This window comes from Hypomesus nipponensis, chromosome 15, assembly GCF_054491055.1.
Source record: "Hypomesus nipponensis isolate SF chromosome 15, ASM5449105v1, whole genome shotgun sequence".
Lineage (NCBI taxonomy): Eukaryota > Metazoa > Chordata > Actinopteri > Osmeriformes > Osmeridae > Hypomesus > Hypomesus nipponensis.
The window spans coordinates 9,640,599-9,659,865 of NC_140375.1; the positions used below are offsets into that span (position 1 = coordinate 9,640,599).

General features: G+C 40.5%; 2 protein-coding genes across 2 annotated transcripts; both read right to left on the reverse strand.

Moving 5' to 3' along the window:
- Positions 1-7,334: 7,334 nt before the first annotated feature.
- LOC146257436 (aldehyde dehydrogenase family 3 member A2-like) lies at positions 7,335-13,165 on the reverse strand. Its single transcript, XM_084674988.1, has 10 exons — positions 13,003-13,165; positions 12,405-12,586; positions 11,991-12,222; positions 11,506-11,591; positions 10,950-11,158; positions 10,559-10,676; positions 10,204-10,345; positions 9,673-9,839; positions 9,479-9,578; positions 7,335-8,970 (listed from the first exon to the last, which is right to left on the reverse strand). Exons 2-10 carry the CDS (start codon positions 12,558-12,560, stop codon positions 8,642-8,644), a joined length of 1,539 nt encoding a protein of 512 aa, XP_084531114.1. The 5' UTR covers positions 12,561-12,586; positions 13,003-13,165; the 3' UTR covers positions 7,335-8,641.
- A 520-nt stretch (positions 13,166-13,685) lies between these two features.
- Positions 13,686-18,953, reverse strand: LOC146257437 (aldehyde dehydrogenase family 3 member A2-like). Its single transcript, XM_084674896.1, is given in 12 exon segments — positions 13,686-14,018; positions 15,505-15,743; positions 15,968-16,067; positions 16,335-16,501; positions 16,658-16,799; positions 16,911-17,028; positions 17,313-17,370; positions 17,373-17,520; positions 17,722-17,807; positions 17,967-18,198; positions 18,497-18,658; positions 18,858-18,953. Coding segments are annotated over 11 exon segments (1,473 nt in total). The 5' UTR covers positions 18,858-18,953; the 3' UTR covers positions 13,686-13,997.
- Positions 18,954-19,267: the final 314 nt, after the last annotated feature.

Sequence of the window (19,267 nt, forward strand, 5' to 3'; positions counted from 1 at the left end):
TGTTTTAAAAATTGTTCTTTTATACCTGACTGCAATCATTATGATTGTGCTTTTAATCACAGATAAACAATGGTGTACAGGAACTATACCAATTTTGTGTTAATGGTACAACAAATGTGTAATAAGTTTCAGAACCCTCTCTCAGGGCCATCTGTGACTTACAGAAACAGCAGTGTGTTTCCTAAAATGCATCTTCTGTATATTTCCTCCAAACCCCCCAAAATGAATGTTTAAACCAGGAATCTCAAAAGGATTACAGCTTTTCAGTGTATAATTGTCAGCTACTAATAATTTTGGTTGGAGTTTCACTCAAGTGAAAGTGGTTTTGCTCTCAAAAACACAGTCACAGAACGTCAAATGTCAGCACACACAAATCTCACACAAACCCAGAACCCTGTCAATGTAGGACTCATAAACACTGGTTAGAGACCATGGTCATGTATGTGGGGCTGAAACTGTGACAAAACCTCTTCTTATTTTCCCCACTAACTTCATCTCTGCCATTTATCATAGCTAGATATATGTGTGTGTGCTTCCAACTATCCAAACTCATTCAAACATTAGACACAATTTCAAAGCAATTTCATTCCTGAAGAGTCAGTGTGACTGCATGGTGTTCTGTTAGACTAGACACAGAAGACTAGTATCAGGCTATTCCCTCCATTGCTGTTCCACATTCAAGAGATAATTTACTTAGTAACCATCAACATAAGCTCAATAACACTAAAGTTGTGGCTCTTGCACTGGTTGCCATGGTAATTGATTACATGAATGATATTATCCTTGTAATGACATTTGGGAAAAGGAAGACATTAAAATTAGCCACTATGAAGCTATACTTAAAAAAAACATTGAGTGGACAAGAATTAGCCACAGGGCTGAAAAGCATGCTAATCAGCATTAGCCATAGCAGTGACATTAATCAATATCAAATTAGGTGCTGCTAGATACTTGATGCAGCATTGGTTTGATGTAGCATAATGTAAGCAATGCCTTGGAAGACATACCATGTTGACCCATCAGCATTAGCAAAATAATATCCTGGCTGTTCGTGGCTTTTACTTCACAGTTCTCATGCATTAGCTTACCTTAAAACCAAACTCATACCTCCCATTACAAAGCAATTCAGTAATTTCATTTAAAAAGTGTGTGTGCATCGTATACATTTTTGCCTGCAAGTGCCTGCAATTACAAAATGCCTACTATTTGGCCCTGAAGTTTTTGTTGCAAACATGACAGGGGTGAGTCTTTCCTGGTCAGGCTTTCCTACATTTACTGTTTAATTGGGCTTGACACTTTATTGTATTTCCTCCCCACTTTGTTAATTCCCCAGGGAGCTTGGGCTGTAACTGGTGCCTATGTAGCGAAACTTGAGCCTAATCAAGGCAATAGACTAGTCCAATAAGGACCCACTAATTGTGCAGTGTCAGAGGTTCTGCCTTTACACACCCCACTATCTGAGAGAACAAGATAGCTTCTGATACTCGGGGAGAAGGTTCCGACATGGTTGTTAAATTTTAACCAAAATGCTCAGTAATCATGTCCTCCATTAATGTTTGCTGGATGCAAAAAAGTGCTGAAAGAGATGTTTGTTAAAGCAGCTTTGATTGTGTTTTTCTTTAGAGCAGATCTTCCAGTTGAGGGGTACACTTCTTTGTTGATAATCTTGAACACACACAAGTATGAAAGTGTCTTTGTAGGTAGGCCCACCCATGTGAAACAGCAGGAGTGAAAACCACAGGACATGCAGTAGCATACGGGTGAGGATAAGTCTGCTCCGCACTGCAAAAATACACATAATTGGTGATTGTTTCATTGTTTCTATCTATCTGCAGATTGAAAATCACATTCATTTGTGAAATACGGTACTTCTAAACCGTCTCTGCTCCAGGGTGTGTGGCTGGTAAGAGGCCTCTCAGCTAGGCTTTGTAGGTAATTAGAAGGCATTGGAGATGGGCAGGTTACAGTTCTGACACCCACAGCATGTGGTTCCATGCCTCATATCTTCACCCAGATGCCTTTAACCCTCCCAACCTCCAGCCCCCCATTCCACCCCCCTTCCATCCATCCAGTCATCCACTGTTGGCCTTCTCTGTCGTCCAAATTCCTCACAACCCAGCATGATACAAGCAGACATAGCTCAAAAGCTTTTACCAATTGGGTATGACAAACCTCATACATTGCTCAGTCGAGCATTCTGACTTGTCTGCATGCGCTTCATTTGACAGAAGCCCCTGGAAACAAAGTAAAGTACAAAAACGTCAGTGAGCTCAACTGAGTACAGGCAGCCAGGGTGATTGTAGCCAGATTTTGATGAGCCAATGTTTCCCTAAAAATGAAAGTTTCCATAGTTCCCCTCCAGCCAGCAACATGGCTCCAGCTACAGCAGGACACAATCCCAAGCATGCTCTCCCACTGCATCATGCTGTGACAGACTGTAGGCCTACTGTACACATTTATCAGTTATCTTGCCCTACATCCAACTCCAAGAAGGTTTGCTGCATCCTTAACATTGGTCTTTATGGTATACAGTTGACCAAACATGCCAAAGTCTGTTGACCTTGTGTCAACTATAAAACAACGGTGAATCTTTCCACAAACATGCACACAGTATCATTTTCAATATTTCTCCTCTCAGGAGGCCAGACAGACAGCAGTTTTACCCACCAATGTTTGTGTGTGTGAGACGGAGAGAGCAGAGACAGATTTGGCATGAAGGATTTAAATGTGTGAACTTTGACTGAACCCCTATTGGGACAGATGCAGGCTCACTCATCTGCAATGGAATGGAGAGACATTTGGCATTCCACACTGTTGTCCAAAAGATTGTCTCAATATCCTCACATAGAGCAAGTAAAGAATCCAGAGAGGTTGGGAATATGACACCAACGGGACACAACACCAGGGATGAAGGGAGTGAGACTTGTGAGGGAGGCTAAGGCTTTGGTCTCAGACCAGAATAGACCAATAGTTGCAGTGAACAACACAACAAAAATACATTTAAAAGTGAGTGAATCTATTTTGAGTTTGCCTGCTTAGATGTTGGGCCATGAGTCATTGCCTCCAAGTTTGCAGCAATAGCAGATGACGAACAGCTTGAGGTATAAAAATACCCCACCTCATTGCTGTGCAGACTCTGGAACAGTTTGAATTTAGTGGGTGTTTCTTTTTTACTAAAGCTCTGGAGTCTAGCTCTGATTTCCTGCTGAGATTATTTGATCCGGTAACCTACCTTAAAAAAAGCCAAAGCCACAGTGTTCCAACAGACATGTTACTGCGGCATCTTTCTTCACAGAGGCAGAAGTTGTTTGTCTGTAGTCATGGTGATAGAAGCCTTGTTTCTGAGAAGACTCCAAATGAGCGGAGGTCTGTCAGGAAAAAACAACCCTGATTTAGACCGAGGTTTAATCTTGTTGAGCCCATATGACAAATACACATAAGTAATATCACCTGCAAATAAATGGACAAACATGTTTTACAGAGGAAATCCTTGAGCATCAATACATGTTTGTCTGACCGGCAAATGTCACAGGAACAATCAATTAATGAGTATTGATGACCTCAAATGACGCAATTAATCGAGATAGGGACGACTTTGCCTGCAGTTTTGACATATGGTAAACAATCTCTAACTGATATGTAAATCAATACTCCCTGGTCTTGATGCACACAGAAAGGAACCAGGGCGCCTGTGTATTGAATCCTACCCTGTGTCTGTCATTGTGTCTGTCAATTGTAAAGAAAGGCCATGTGAAAAGTGAAAAGACAGACAATAAATACAACATGACCAAGTGAAAATGTGATTGGGTATTTTAATATGAAAACAATCCTTGTGACGAACTAAAAACAAACCTTAGTAGGCAGTCAAAGTTTAAATACCAATTATGCATTTTCCTAACACGTTATCAGTACTCACACTGGAGCCATTGAGTGCAGAATCACTTGTTGGTTTAATTGTATTAAATGGTTATTATTAAAAACTAGTTCTCTCACTTAATTCTCCTCACGGCTTCCTGGCAAGACAAATATTATACAAGGTGCCAGACAGAGAAATGAAAATCTCCCATTACAGAGAGGACAAAGATCATATCAACAAGTGTGGTGGCTAATTTATTCCATGACACAGGCACATACTGTACATAGAGACATGCTATTCAGACTTGTATTGTATGACAAACTCAGCCCTTCCTTTTCTCTTCTTCTCTGGGGTACTTTTAAAGGGGCCCAGCTGTGAACACTTAGAAACACTACTAATGTAAGTACATAAATGACGTGCTTGCTGGGTTTTTGGAATTAGATGCAGCTCTGCGGATGATAAAAGATACTTTCCTACTGGTGGGAATACCAAGGAGAGGGGTAGGAATAAGGATTAATCATAAAAAAATTAACAGATTAAGGTGACGCAAAAGTACTTTAAGTAACCCCCCACGTTTATCGAAACGTGTTTGATGTTCCTTTCAAGGTAGCGTTCAATACACAATGTCACATGCATATGTGGAGAACCTAATAAAACCTTCAAAATGTTACTTCAAAGTCGCAACCATTCAAAAATATATAGGGGATACCCCCTGAAACTAATCCCCACATCCCACCAATTGAAAGTACCAATCCCTACTTGGTATTGGTTTAAACCTGTAATCCGTTAAGGACCCTCAGAAGTAGGTGCCTTCAATTACCGCAACACCCAATAATCACAGCTTAACCTGTTTTTAAAAAACAACATCAATGTTGAGGATTGTGATTAAACTTCATAATCAATCTACACTGTTTTATGTTCATTCAGTTTCTAAACAGCTGCCAGTTGCTTAAGATTAGTTTGAGGTCTGGAAAATCATTTAGTGGTGCAACGTGATCAGAAACACCAGACAGCTCACCAAATTGACCTTAAAGCCATGAAGCCTTGCAGTGGGTGGTAAAATGTGGTTCCCCATCCTCTTGACCAACAATCAAAAGCATTACAGTGCACTTTTGGTTTCCATACCAAAAGGTTTGACAGACCTTTGACAAGTGCAGAAGATCCTCAAGTTCTATTATCAAAGCTAACAACTATCTAGTTCTTGTACATAATGATCTCACGTAACGATCATTATGGTATGGAGACCTGGGGACAGACTGAGCCAGGTTCTAAAACATGTACCTAAGGCAGAAACTTGAGAAAAGGCACCAGCATTGCCTCAACTGCCCTGTGAAGAAGGCTAAGGCTGCTACTGGTGATTGAGCCTTGGGGAACACAGGACATATTGGGTCAGACATCTGGTTCTTAAATTACATAGCATTCTTCTTCCTCTATGAGAGTACAGCACAAAACTATTGCAGAGCTAGGTTTTTTAGTAATGTTGTAATTTGTCTAGTTTTTATCTTTAAATCAGTTGCCATTTCCCCTTTGGTTTTGGTCATTACAATGATAATGCTAAAAGACCATTTAGGACTACAGAGATGCAATCCTAGACTGTGAGTGAGAGGGAACCGCACCCTAGGTAACCCCCAACAAAACAGAGTGCTGTTATACAACATGGTGAAATTACAGAGAAAAAAAGATTAATCAGCCTCGGGGCTAAATGTCTGGCGTGTTTGAATGAGGGGAATGTCAAATAAATTCTGAGAACATAAAGATGAAAAGAAAATAATGAATTCCCTATGTATGATCACGCTAATTCTGGCTTTGTGTTAGCATCAATCACAAATGACTCACTGGTTAGGAAAGAAAGGGAGAGACATAGAGAGAACATATGAAAGAGAGAACACGGTAGGAACAGATGAGAAAAGGGATGAAGGGCCAACCACTGACAATAAGGAACAATAAGATGAAAGATTAGATTATAGTTTTGAGGGAAGATACTGATCCTTTCTTAGTTTTCAGGCAGATTGCGATGCCTATATGTGCGCATGTCAAATCCTGATTATCAACACCTTACATGCCAAGGTCAGTGAAGGGTTAACGAGTTGCTATAGCAACAGTCAGAAATAAAAAAAATTGCTGTCACTCACAAACTGAATATATGGTGAAGTGCATCCTGGGAAAATAAACGATTTTTAAACAAGAAACGTCAATAATTATTATTTATATAGTTTGTGTAATTAATTATTTCTGTACAATTTTTGCACTAGGTTAAATTGATAAAATATTTTACATAAAGTTCAATTATCAATTGACAAATAAATCCTTCAGTTTAATGTCATCATTGGATGCACTGTATAGTTTCTCCTGTAACATAAAATTGCTCTAACCTCTGATATTCATGCATTGTCTCTACAGGCGGATGAAGTTCACAGCAGGAGGTGGCTCCTGATTGTGAGCCCCAGGAGTTTGGCTGACCACAATGCTGCTGTGTGTTACCTTCCAGGGGAAAATCTTGCTTCTAAATGAACAGTGTGCAAGTATAGATGGTTTTAAATAATGGTTTTGACATAATTTATGTCATATTTGGTGTGTGAATCCCAAAATGGTTACCCTGAATCAAATGTGGTACATTTGTCCATATACATTACAAAGCATGTACCCTGCTTCCTATCTCTTAGTTCAAAAGGGCTGCCCTGCAGTGGTTTTGCGCCCATGATAATTACCTGGCGCCAGTCCAAGGACATCAAGGCTGTGATGAGGGCTGACAGTAACATAAACATGTAGAGAAACATACCTAAACTCTTACAAAATATACACACATTGGCATCCACATACTGTAAAAATGCTCATATCACACATGAGCAAAAGAGACACGGTGAGTGTCAGTTACAGCTTCCTATAAAAAGATGGATTTCTGTTGTTTTTTACATCCGTCAAACACATGTTGTGCCCTGAAGCTAACTCAGTGGAATGTTTGAAACAGTTGGCCCTTCAGCCCTCCACCGGAGGTAAATTGTGGACTTGTCTGTGTTTAACTTGGTGTATGCAGCAATGCAGCTGGAAGGTTACAAGTCCTTTGGCTGTGGCTGTATTTTGCTGAAAGGACAAACAGTAAACTGTGATTGCCTGTGAACACACACACAACAAAAAGGACACTAAACATTCATCCTCAGAAGCTTACTTCAAAGAACCCATCTCGATCTTGAAATGGAACACGATCAGGATATGGGGATACATTCTTGGTGGATAAACACAGTTATTCAATACTTCCTTTTTACCAGTGTAGCGATAAATCTTAAAAGCTATCTGATCAGCTAACATTTTCTTAAATGATTGAATTTCAAGCTGCATTTCCACATCATATATTACATCTATAGACTGTGTTATACTGTGTTTTTCCACAGGCTGCCCTCTGAATAAAGTACACTGTAATCCCACTGCAGTTTGTGTTCAGTTCCAACAAAACCAAAGACAACATTTAACTGCAATGCAGTTTGATTTACAAAACAACTGACATCTTTATTGACACTGAAAAGTGAATATTTGAAGAAATTAGGACATCCAAAATTGTTTATAAAACACTTTAGCATCATTTGGTCACACTATTAAAAATGACAACATGATACGGTTATCATCTTTACCCAGGACTATACGTAGCTCTACACTGCCATCTAGTGCTGCTAGTCCCACTGCCCACTGTCAGCTGGACAAGCATTGGTTTACAAGTTTAATACAAAGAAACCATAATAATTGACAAAGAAATCAATACTATGTTTAGTTTGTAGTGTATGTGTGTACGTTCAATACAGTGTCACATGCATAAGTGGAAAAGAATATCCTAAATATAATAAAACCCTCAAAATGTTACTTCAAAGTCACAACCATTCAAACATATATAGTGGATACCCCTGAAACTAATCCCTACATCCCACCAACTAAAAGTAACAATCCCTACTTGGTATTGGTTTAAACCTGTAATCCCTTAAGGACCCTCAGAAGTAGGTGCCTTCAACAATTCCCTTGTGTGATGCCCAACAGCCTGTTGGCTTGTTGAGGAATGAATGGTTGTTGGTCATTGTGTGCTAGTGCATTGTCAGATGCTGAAGTCACCTGGTATTTCAAGGTCAAAGGATCATCATACTGGATGTTTTATGTAGAGAGAATGTTTATGTTGTCCCTTCATTGTTGTCTGCTTTGGCAATATTGTTTAACCTGAACATTCATGCCAATAAAGCATTTTGAATTTGAATTTGAGTGAGTGAAAGAGACACAAAGAGAAGGACAGAGGGAGAGAGAGAGCATAAAAGCAATGCTGAGGGGCGCATTTTCAACACATATGTTTTGCCTCTAGCTAACAAGCCTACTTTACCATACATTTCCATGAAAACAATACCTTTGTTGCATTCTTATATTGCAAGTCAATAGCAGACTCTGAAGAGGCATGCTGTATTCGAAAACAAATATGTATGTAGAAAGCAACATATCGAGCTGAAATGTAGAAATTAAATAAAAATGGCATTCTAATATATTGTACACTTTAAAATGGAATGAATTCAGTTATGATAAATTTCAGAGCTTTGTTAAATTCTGACATCTAAAAGTGATATTGTGAATAACATTTCAAGGTTGAAAAGGGTCTTGAAAGTAATGTCATTGTTCAAAAACATTAGAGAGATTATGTAAAATGCATGGTCATCTGCACAATAGTTAATTTGTTAACTGTTTAACATAGAATACATTGAAAAAGCGAATCTGTTCTTGAGTGTGTACTGTCTACTATGTGATTTGACAGTAGTGAATTTACCAAGGAGATTTCCCCAGAGACCACCCCTGCCAATACCAACAGGTACAGCTGAGACCAGAAGCTATAAACAGGATGACCGCCAGGGCAATTAAGAGGCCAACCGCTATGATGGTCACAGTGACAGCCCACACGAAGGTACGCTTGGAGAAGTCGATTAGTGGGCTGCGCAAGGCGAACCGTACCTTCCGCGCCCTCTCGCGGCTCTGAGGAGGGTACCGGGCCTCGTTGACGCCCTCCATGCCCAGGGATCTGACTAGGCATGCCCGGTGGTGACTGAGCTGATCGAACGAGTGCTTGCCATGGTAACGGCCCATGCCACTGTTACCTGTTAGATTAGAGGTCATATAGGTGAGGTCATACAATTGAAAGTAAATTCCTGTGATATTTATTTCTGACTGTCTGGCAAATAGATACAGTTTGAGATCTATGGTCTAATGATATTCCACTTCCAACTGTATACAAAATGTGAATGTCAAATCTATAGTTTGCCTTATCCAAAAATTGGGGATCAGTTGAACTGAAAGGCAACACAGCTCAAAAACCTCAGCAGAACAACACGTCTTTGTATCCTTGTAATGGTGGCAGTAAAATTATTATTATTCATTAAAAAAGCTGTTAAAAAGACAATGTGAGAGCTTTAACGTAAAGCGAGAGTAAAGAGAATATCAGCTAAATGAAATAATGCTTCTGTCTATATTGTAAGGTAAGTCCAAAGCCCTGCCAATGTCCACATTTTCCCCCTCTTGTATTTACTTTACAGCATGGCCTTTTTCTACCAACCCAGCCCCGAGATTAAGGTCTGTATAAGCCTCATCATAAAGTACGCTTCTTACCCACACCCCCAAAGGGCAGAGAGTTGAGAGTATAGTGCATCATGACATCGTTGACTGTCACACCTCCACTGGTCGTCTCAGCTAGCATCCTCTTAATTGTCTATTTGACAGATGGAGAGGAACAGAAAGATACATCAGTGTATCTAGTTTTAACAACAATGAGTCACCAGCTCCCCTGGTTAGGTTCAGCTTACGTTTTTATCGCAAGAGAAGACATAGAGTGCCAGAGGCTTCTCTCGTTCGTTGATGAAGCGAATGGCGTCGTCCAGGTCGCTGACAGGCACGATGGGCAGCAGGGGCCCAAAGATCTCTTCCTGCATGATCCGGGCATGAGGGGGGACGTCCTTCACCACAGTGGGGGCTGGGGAGGACGCACACACAGCTCCAACATCAATGCTGTTGATAAACTAGTGGGGTATTGTCAGAGAAACTTGATAATAATATTAAGTAATATTGATGGATTGAGTCATGGTTACAGCCACGACTTGATTTGTGGGAGAAAAAAAATTTGTACAGAAAAAGAACACTATAAGATAGAGCCTTCAGCCTACCACACGTGCCCTATGCACCATTCTAACTCTATACCCATTGGTCCAAACAATTCAGTTCACAAGTTCCTTCCTGTAACGCTGTGCACACTGCACTGAGGGTGAAGTCCCACAAGCACAACAGGTTCCTACTGTACATCTCTTGAATAAGAGTGCTAACTGAATAAATGTACGTACCGATGTAGCACTGTGATGAGTCACTCTGCCCACCCACCGCGGCTGTGTATCCCTCCAGCAGACCCATCACTCTGTTAAAGTGGCGCCTGTTGATGATGCGGCCATAGTCTGGTGAGGATTTGGGGTCCGGACCGTAGAATTCCTGGGATTGGTTAAAAATCAAGGATTAGATGGTATTACATGGAACAGCTGAAATAAAGTACTTGAAATAAATACTAGACAATCTCATGATGCCCTTTGAATTGGTTTCACTGTACTTTATATTCTACATTTTGTGCATCTAATGCCGAATGTGATTGATTCAATTTAGGTTATAATACATTGAGGTTGTGTTGAGATTGCGTTGGGGACTGACCAGTAATGTTTGACGTATGCCCTCCACCACTCTGTTCTGTATGCTGGGTTCACACAGGATGTAGTCTGGAGCGATGCACGTCTGACCACAGTTCATAAACTTTCCCCACGTGACACGGCTGGGGACAATGTAATGAAAGTCAATTCATGCTGATGAGTCCTTCATCCACAATGCTGCTGGAAACTGACATTGGGCGAAACTGTATACAATCCTGTATAGCCCACAGTACTAACACCTTTATAGCCATAAGCAAACAATCATTCTGGCAAATGTTTCTGAAACCAACTCTAGATTAACTAGCATATTTGTGCATACCTTATTTTTGCAGTGTGTTTATTTTAAGTGATCATGAATCATCTAGAAACCAACTATTAATCAATTTGAATCTCACCGGCAGGCAACTCTGAGGTCACAGTCCTTGTCAATGAAACAGGGGCTCTTCCCCCCCAGCTCCAGAGTGACGGGTGTGAGGTAGCGTGCAGCGGCCTGCATCACCAGTTTACCCACAGTGCTGTTCCCCGTGTAGAAGATGTGATCGAAACGTTGCTTAAGCAGCTCCTGTGTCTCTGAAACTCCACCTGTCACTACAGGGTAGAGTTCCTTACAGAAAAAAACATCCGTCCAATGTTAAAATGTAAAAAAAAGGGCAAAAATATAGATTTAATTAAAGTAAAAAGATTTTTCAAACTAAATATTAGTATTTATTAGTATTTAGAAATAGCATTCACTATTTTGTGAGATCTATCTATCTGTGTTTATGTAATAAAAGGGTGTTTTGTTAATACCTTTGTTCACATTATACATGAAATAGTGGATGACCAATCAAACTAACTATCTATAAAGGTTAGTCATTTCATTATCAATCCTTTGCAAGTCAATGGCTCTGTGCCCACAGTTTATAGAACAGGCAGATAGAAATGTCACATAAGAGAGTCTATAGTACAGACCTGGTCTAGATACTGGGGGAGCAGGTCTCTGAGAAGAGCTGAGGAATGCTCACTCAGCTCAGACGGTTTCACCACAGCTGCGTTGCCTGCAGGGAGAGAATGAGGCATTTGTGTGAATGGGATGACATCACAGTATGGAGCAAATACAGTTAGCTAAGGGTCTGGGAAAGAAGGGTTCAGGGTTCAGTTTCCCTGTTGGAAAAAAGAGCTCAGTTGGGAAGACAGTAGTCTTTGTCATCATTAGTTACACACAGTAGAGCTCTGTTGAGCTTTACATTTTAAGTTAAGGTGTTGTCAAAATGCTGTAGTAGAAATAACTGCATATGCATAGAATAAACTAAGAAGGAAGAAAAAGCCATAATACTTAGAAGGGGTTGCCTATGCTATGTACAGGGCCACCGTGCAACTTGATTTCAGAAATAACATGAAAACATAGTAAGAGAAATTGGAGATACGGATTTATGGGAAGCCACAGGAAGCCCTACCAGCAGCAATGGCCCCGATTAGGGGCTGCAGAGTGAGAGCCCAGGGGTAGTTCCAGGCCCCAATGATGAGCACCACTCCCAGGGGCTCTGGCTGGATGTACACCTTGTCAGTGAGAGTCAGGATACTCTTCTCCATTGGCCGTGGGGCCGCCCACTCAGAGAGTTTTCCCATTGCCAGGATGATCTCATTCTCTAAGCCTATCAGCTCAAAGAGGGGTGTATCGTACTGGCTCTGAGGGGACACAAGAAACATAATTTGACAGAGAATGAGAAATCATTAAGGTGTCTATTGCGTAACAGAAAAATTGCTGGTTTTAAGTCATTCTTTTTAGGAACATATTTTTAATTATTATCATATATTTTTTATTACCAGGAATAATGCTACTGTAAATTCCCCAACCACTTCATTCTTACCCGGTTAATGTCTTGTTTGAGGGCAGTGGCGATCTCCCCTTGTCTGTCTGTAATCATCCTCAGAAGGGATTTCAGCTGCTCAACTCTAAACTTGTGGGGTCGTGACCTCCCAGTGATAAATGCCTCCCTGGCACACTCCAGAGCCTGCCTCTCCATGTTCGTCTATCAGCAGCAGACAGCACCTGTGTGCACACCATACACTCAATAACAGTCTAGAAGTATTTACAGTATCAACTATGATCACTTTCTAACCACACGAACATGCTCCAATGAGTGACCTTGCATACTAATATTGGAGTTTATGTAAATTAGTGATCTCTGCAAAGTAGTTGCTCATGCGTGTTATAATATCATTTAGAACTCAACGTGCAGTTATGTACAATGTTAAGGGTTATAATTTGATCAAATGTAATTAAAGTCGACCTATATCCGACCATTAATTTGATAGAATTGAATTTTAAAAATACACGCGTTGCCTTTAACTGTTGCTAGTACTAGTTACACGAAATACCCCACAACATAAAAGCCTAAATAAACTATTTATTTTTTACTCTCTATGACAGCAACTTTCTGAATAATTGAGTAATATTGTACTTACGAGTGATTGAAATAATGTCCGGTTAAACGTTGTATTGTATGGCGTGACGCCGTCAAATTTTCATTCCACAAACCCCTCTGTCATGTATCATAGCTATGCATAATTAGTTCCTCACCGTCCGCTTAAAAGCATAACCGACTGGTGCGTGCGCTGCATTATTCTAGAGAACTGTCCCGTTTCTGGCTGACTGACGTGGCTGTGGGCGTTTCGGTGGACAATTAATGTTGTGTTGCTGTGATACAGCATTGCTCGTCAATGCCAGTTTTATTACTAACCTTTGAACGTGTGACAAAATACAAAACAGAGGTGTATTTCGTATAAGAGCGTATATTCGTATAATGTCTGCTAAATGACTAAATGTGTATTTGTGTGTGTGGTAGTAGTACATTTCCCAAAAAGTTATGATACAAATAAGTAGGCTACCATCATAAATATGTAATATATTTGACAAATTAGCGATTTTATTGTAATGTTGTCTGTTATACAAAATGGAAATTACACTGGGTTGGAAGGATACTGAACTAACACTTTTATAAGACATAAATGCTTAGAAATGCTTTTTAGCTTCTACAATTGTGAAAAGAGAACTTAAAATGATTAAGGCGTTTCAGTACAGTGTGTAAACATGTTTATTTCCTACTCATGAAATGTGGATATAATCAATTCACAAACCTTTCATATAGTAGAGCCACATAACACATTTTAATGTTCCTTCACTAGGCAAAGATGTCTTAATACAAGTGCTGGACACCCAGGCTTTCAAAAGTTATGTTTAGGACACATGAAATATTTAGGACATGTGAACACAGAACATGTTAAAGCTTACCATACATATCCAATTAGATATAAATGATCAAAAAACTTTTAAAGGATTTTCACAGATTATTTAGAAGATGCAGTTGTGTTAATGTTGAACTACAGTTGCACCAGCAGTGATACCACAGAAGGTAAAATCAAGTTCAGAAAGAAAGGTGGCATCCCTAGTGTCTTCCTCTTTAGCCAGACCGCAGGAACCTCTGCAAAAATCACAAGATACAAAATGGCTTCTAAAATCATTCTCATACAATCAGGATACAAATCATCACAGAGTTGGTATAGCATGGATAAGAGGGCTGAATGGCAGATACAATGGAAGTTATCATGTGAGGACAAGGGTGTGAATGTCAACAAACAAAGGTACAAGTGGGGGCCAAACAAAAGTTCTTTTAAACTCGGAGAATGAGGCATGATGGGTAATTAAAAGGGGGGTTGATGGCAGAGCGTTATGTGGTAAGATTTCAAGGACAACACGGTGCATTGTTTCGAACACACAAAGCCATTCTTGTTTTAGACCCGAAGTCTTTGGTTCAGTGGGAGTTTGAGGGGGAGCATTCTCATGTCTGGCTTATCTTTGGGAACATGTACAATTCATGATTGCAGAAGAAAAATTGCATTGGTTATTCACACAAATAGGTTTAAGTATGTACTTTATGAAAGTTGAGTGATTGTAATTATAAAAAACACCTCAAGGATGTAATTCATATGTCAGTCTATTATTATGTCTGTCTTCTTTATCTCTCCCTCCATCCACCCTATCTTTCGATAATTGATGCCTTACCAGTTCCTGCTTTAAACCAATAATTAACTGGTCTGTCCATTGTTAAACAGCTACAAAGTACAAGTGACTTTTTCATTAGAAGTACTACATAATTATTTTCAAAGGAAGTTTGATTAAATCCAACTCGTTGGAAATGCCATGTGAGCCACGGTAGGTCACGTACCTGTTTGACAGGGTTTTTTCGTCAGATGTAGGACATCACATTCACTGCTGTGTCTGAAACACTTTTTCCATGACTGTGTGCTTTGGTTTGTTGGGATGAATGTATGAGATAAAATGGACAAAGGTTGAAATGTTGTTGCTCTGTGGACCACAAGTGCATTACACCATGTAGTAAAAAGGGTCTTTGGTATGTAACTATTATCCGAATCCGAATCATTTTTAACCGCAAAGTAGTTTACTTTGGCGGGCGGGTGCATACAGTAAACATATAATAACATATCTTATGACTATATCACAGTTTCCAGTAACTAATGAACACGAGCAGTCGTTCACTAATACCTCACTTTTCAAAAAATAAAAAGTTATCCATGGATTTTAAATACATTTGTATCTCTCAACGGGTGCTAATGAAGGTAAGTAGTGTTGTGTACGTTTTCTTTACACCTTTTAATTTCACTTTCAAGATACAACCAGGAGAAAAACTGAATGTTTTCTATCATAGTAGAAGTTTAAGGTAGAAGAGTGCACAAAGGTTCTTCAGTTATGCCAACTCAGCCCTTGAGTAACCTTTTTTACATCAGAAAATTACAAGTTTGAATATCTTATACACCAAACACCTTTGTTTCAATTGTTCTCACAGATTCTACTCTAAAACGACTAGAAGAAGATTTTGCCAAATAGGAACAATAGAGGGAACAGGAAATTATGCGAAATCTGTACTTAACTCATCAAGGGTGTCATACCTGTACTATGAATGCTGCCAGAACGGAAAACATGGCCAGCAGTGCCATGCGTCTAAGCCTTCTCAGGTTGACAGGTTTGAGCAGGAAGAAGCGTGCCCAGCTCAGCTTCTTGGCTGTATGTGGTGGGTAGCGCATGTCGTTGGTGCCCTCCATGTTGAGCTTCTTGATGAGGCAGCTGCGCAGGTGACTGAGCTGGTCAAAGCCGTGCTGGCCGTGGTATCGGCCCATGCCGCTGTTACCTGCGTGGGGGGTGGGGATCAGAATAGGGTCACGGAGGTGTAAGGGTGCTATGGTATTAGAACCTTGGTCCACCAATAGATGATGCCAAGACAATTTGATGATGCATGTGTGTGTTTCTGATGGGTGAAATGAGCTGGAGGAGGTCAGAGAGATACAGAGTGGCATAAGGGTTTAGAAAGCGTGTGCCATATAGTCTTTTTATCAAACAGTAGTGCCTGCTCACCGACTCCTCCGAAGGGCAGTGCGCTGATGGTGAAGTGCACCAGACAGTCGTTGGCAAGAAGGGCCCCACTGGATGTCTCTGCAATCACCCTTCTGATCAGCTACAGGACAGTGGGTAGATCAAAAGATAAGATTAGACGTGGGTAAAATCAAGGCTGCAAATGCATTATAAAAAAACGCATTATAAAAAACGTATATATAAAACTAATCAGACACAAATGGAGACGGACTTAGGGGATTTTCTAGACCCTTAATGTTGACATGTGATGCATAATCAGATATACTTAAATCTACAAATTAAACACTTGACACATTTGGGGATTTTTCACCAGGTTATCTTTTGCGAGAAAATGGTTGATGGATTTCACCTTGTTGTCTGGCGAGAAGACATAGAGAGCCAATGGCTTCTCTCTCTCATTGATGAACTGGATGGCCTCATCCACTCCGCTCACTGTGATGATGGGCAACAACGGCCCAAAGATCTCCTCCTGCATTACTTTGGACTCCCCGGTTACATCCCTTAACACAGTAGGGGCTGGTTGGAGACAGACGGTGTGACTGAGTGTGTGTATGTACTGCCAGTATGTTTGTGTGTGTGTGTATGAGAGTGATTATGTAGATGTGTGTGCGTGTGCATATTTCAGTAGGCTCTGACCACACACACACACACAACACCCCAATAAACACCAACCAATGTAGCATTCTGATTGGTCACTATCTCCTCCGACAGCCACCGTGCTCCCCTCCATCAGACTCATCACCCTCTTAAAGTGGCGCTGGTTGATTATGCGTCCATAATCCTCAAACTTCTTGGGGTCTTCCGTATAAAATTCCTACCAAAAGTACAGAAAGGCATGCACAAATGTCTGCTAAATCAACCTAAATTGTAAACAGAGAGGGTTGTAAATCGGATGGTCCAAACGTACAGACTATTGAGCACTGACCTTAATATTTTTCCTGATTTCCTCCACCACTCTGTTCTGTATGCTGGGTTCACACAGGATGTAGTCTGGAGCGATGCACGTCTGACCACAGTTCACAAACTTTCCCCACGTGACACGTCTAGGGACCAAGAATGAACAATTCATTATTTTGTTTTGAGTACCAAATAAAATTGGCCATCAAATTTTCAACTGACACAAGAATCCTTAGCAATGCCCATGCTGACAGAATCAGAATCAGAACCACATCAACAGTTGACTGAGTGTGCAATCCCTTCAGCGAACAGTACTCATTCGCAATTTTCCCCATTGAGAAACTTGACAATAGTTTTTTTCTGTTTTCTTATAGTGTGGTGGAAACTTGACAAACTTGGAAATTTGAATTGGAAACCTCAGGCTACTCACCGGCACGCCACTCTGAGGTCACAGTCCTTGTCAATGAAACAGGGGCTCTTCCCCCCAGCTCCAGAGTGACAGGTGTGAGGTGGTGTGCAGCGGCCTGCATCACCAGTTTACCCACAGTGCTGTTCCCCGTGTAGAAGATGTGATCGAAACGTTGCTTCAGCAGCTCCTGTGTCTCTGAAACTCCACCTGTTACTACAGGGTAGAGTTCCTAAACAGAAAATATATATTTTATATACATAAAAACATTACTGTACTTTTGTTTTGCAACACCATATACTTATTTTTGCCCTGACAATAACATTGTATTCAGAGGCATATCAAATTGTTGAGTCTTCCTTTAAAATGGAAGTAAAACAATTAAAAAATAAATCAAAGAGTATAAAGAATAAAAGATGTATTTGGGCCTTACCTTATCCAGGTAGATTGGGAGCAGTTCCTCCATTACTTTGGCTGAGTGAGAGCTGACTTCTGACGGCTTAATAACAGCCGCATTACCTGTAAAAAGGATTATCTGCTTGTCAATACATTGCTTTCAGATATCACTTAAATTTTTAAGACTGTTATCCTATAAACCAAGAAGAGTGATATGTTATGACATGAGCAGCTCTTTCGATTGTTGCAATATATACAACAATTACCATGCTACTACAATACCTGCAGCAATAGCTCCCACCAGAGGCTGAAGGGTGACAGCCCAGGGGTAGTTCCAGGCCCCAATGATGAGCACCACTCCTAGTGGCTCTGGCTGGATGTACACCTCGTCAGAGATGGTGAGGAGGTTCTTCTCCACAGGGCGAGGGGCAGCCCACTGAGCCAGTTTGTCCACGGCTAAGTGGATCTCCCCCTCCAGGCCCAAAGTCTCAAAGAGCTCTGTGGCATTTTTACTCTGTGTCCGATAAAGAAGAATGGATATATATTTATGTTAAGTATTATGCAGCATGCAGCATTGTGTGTTGACACTCAGCTGTTAAGCAAGCACCTTAAAACAAGTGACCTCAGTTCCAGTTCTTTTGGCAGGTGTCCTAGTTTAAAACTTAGAGGACATGGACACTTCATTACTACTGGTACAGTCTAAATATGCCCATGTAATCAAGTAGTCAGGGCTTACCTATCTTTTGACAATATTTAAACATATCTTGAAAGCAAGCGCACTCCCGTAATAATAAACCAGTGCAGCGTCTCACCTTGTTGAGGTCCTTGTTGACTGCTTGAGCTATGTCTGTACGCCTCTCCGAGATGAAGCGAAGGAGAGACTTCAACTGGTGAAGTCTGTATTCAAGAGGTTTGGACTTTCCAGTCTGGAAAGCTCGCCTTGCACGCTCAACTACCAGCTGCTCTCGAGACATCTACGGCAAGATTGGTCATGAAAGATCACGGGATTGCCGTTTTATGATATGATGTTGTGTGGTCTTGAACAATGTATTGTCTAATGGCAACAACAGCTACCACCAAGTCAGAATTAGCTCGGAAGCTATCAGTAATCGTTTCAATGGTTGAAGCTTTACTATAGGCTACCGCTTTACAACTAATAAGGTTCATTCTTACCGTAAGAGGCAGCTGCACACCTATAAAAATGACGAAATATTGTTTCTCAAATGTTTTTGCCAACACTTTGACAACATACGGGTCTATTCGTAACAGAGAAACTACGTAATCACGCTGGAAAGTCATGAACCAATCACTGACTAGTACACAGCAAGATGGTTGGTTACCCGATATGTCAATCCAATACAACGCAATCAGCTTTGAAATTATTTTTTTTACATAAATGATTTTGAGAAGAATGCCAGTGTCTTGTTGCAAAATTGATGTATTTTTGTGAGTCACATTTTCTTCTTAATAACCATGTTTATGAATCATTGGCTTCTTCAGAGTCTATGTTACCGTTTTTGTCTTAGCAAAATATCTGCTATCTGATTGGGGAAGATTTAAACAAAGGTGGGAATAGTTCAAGG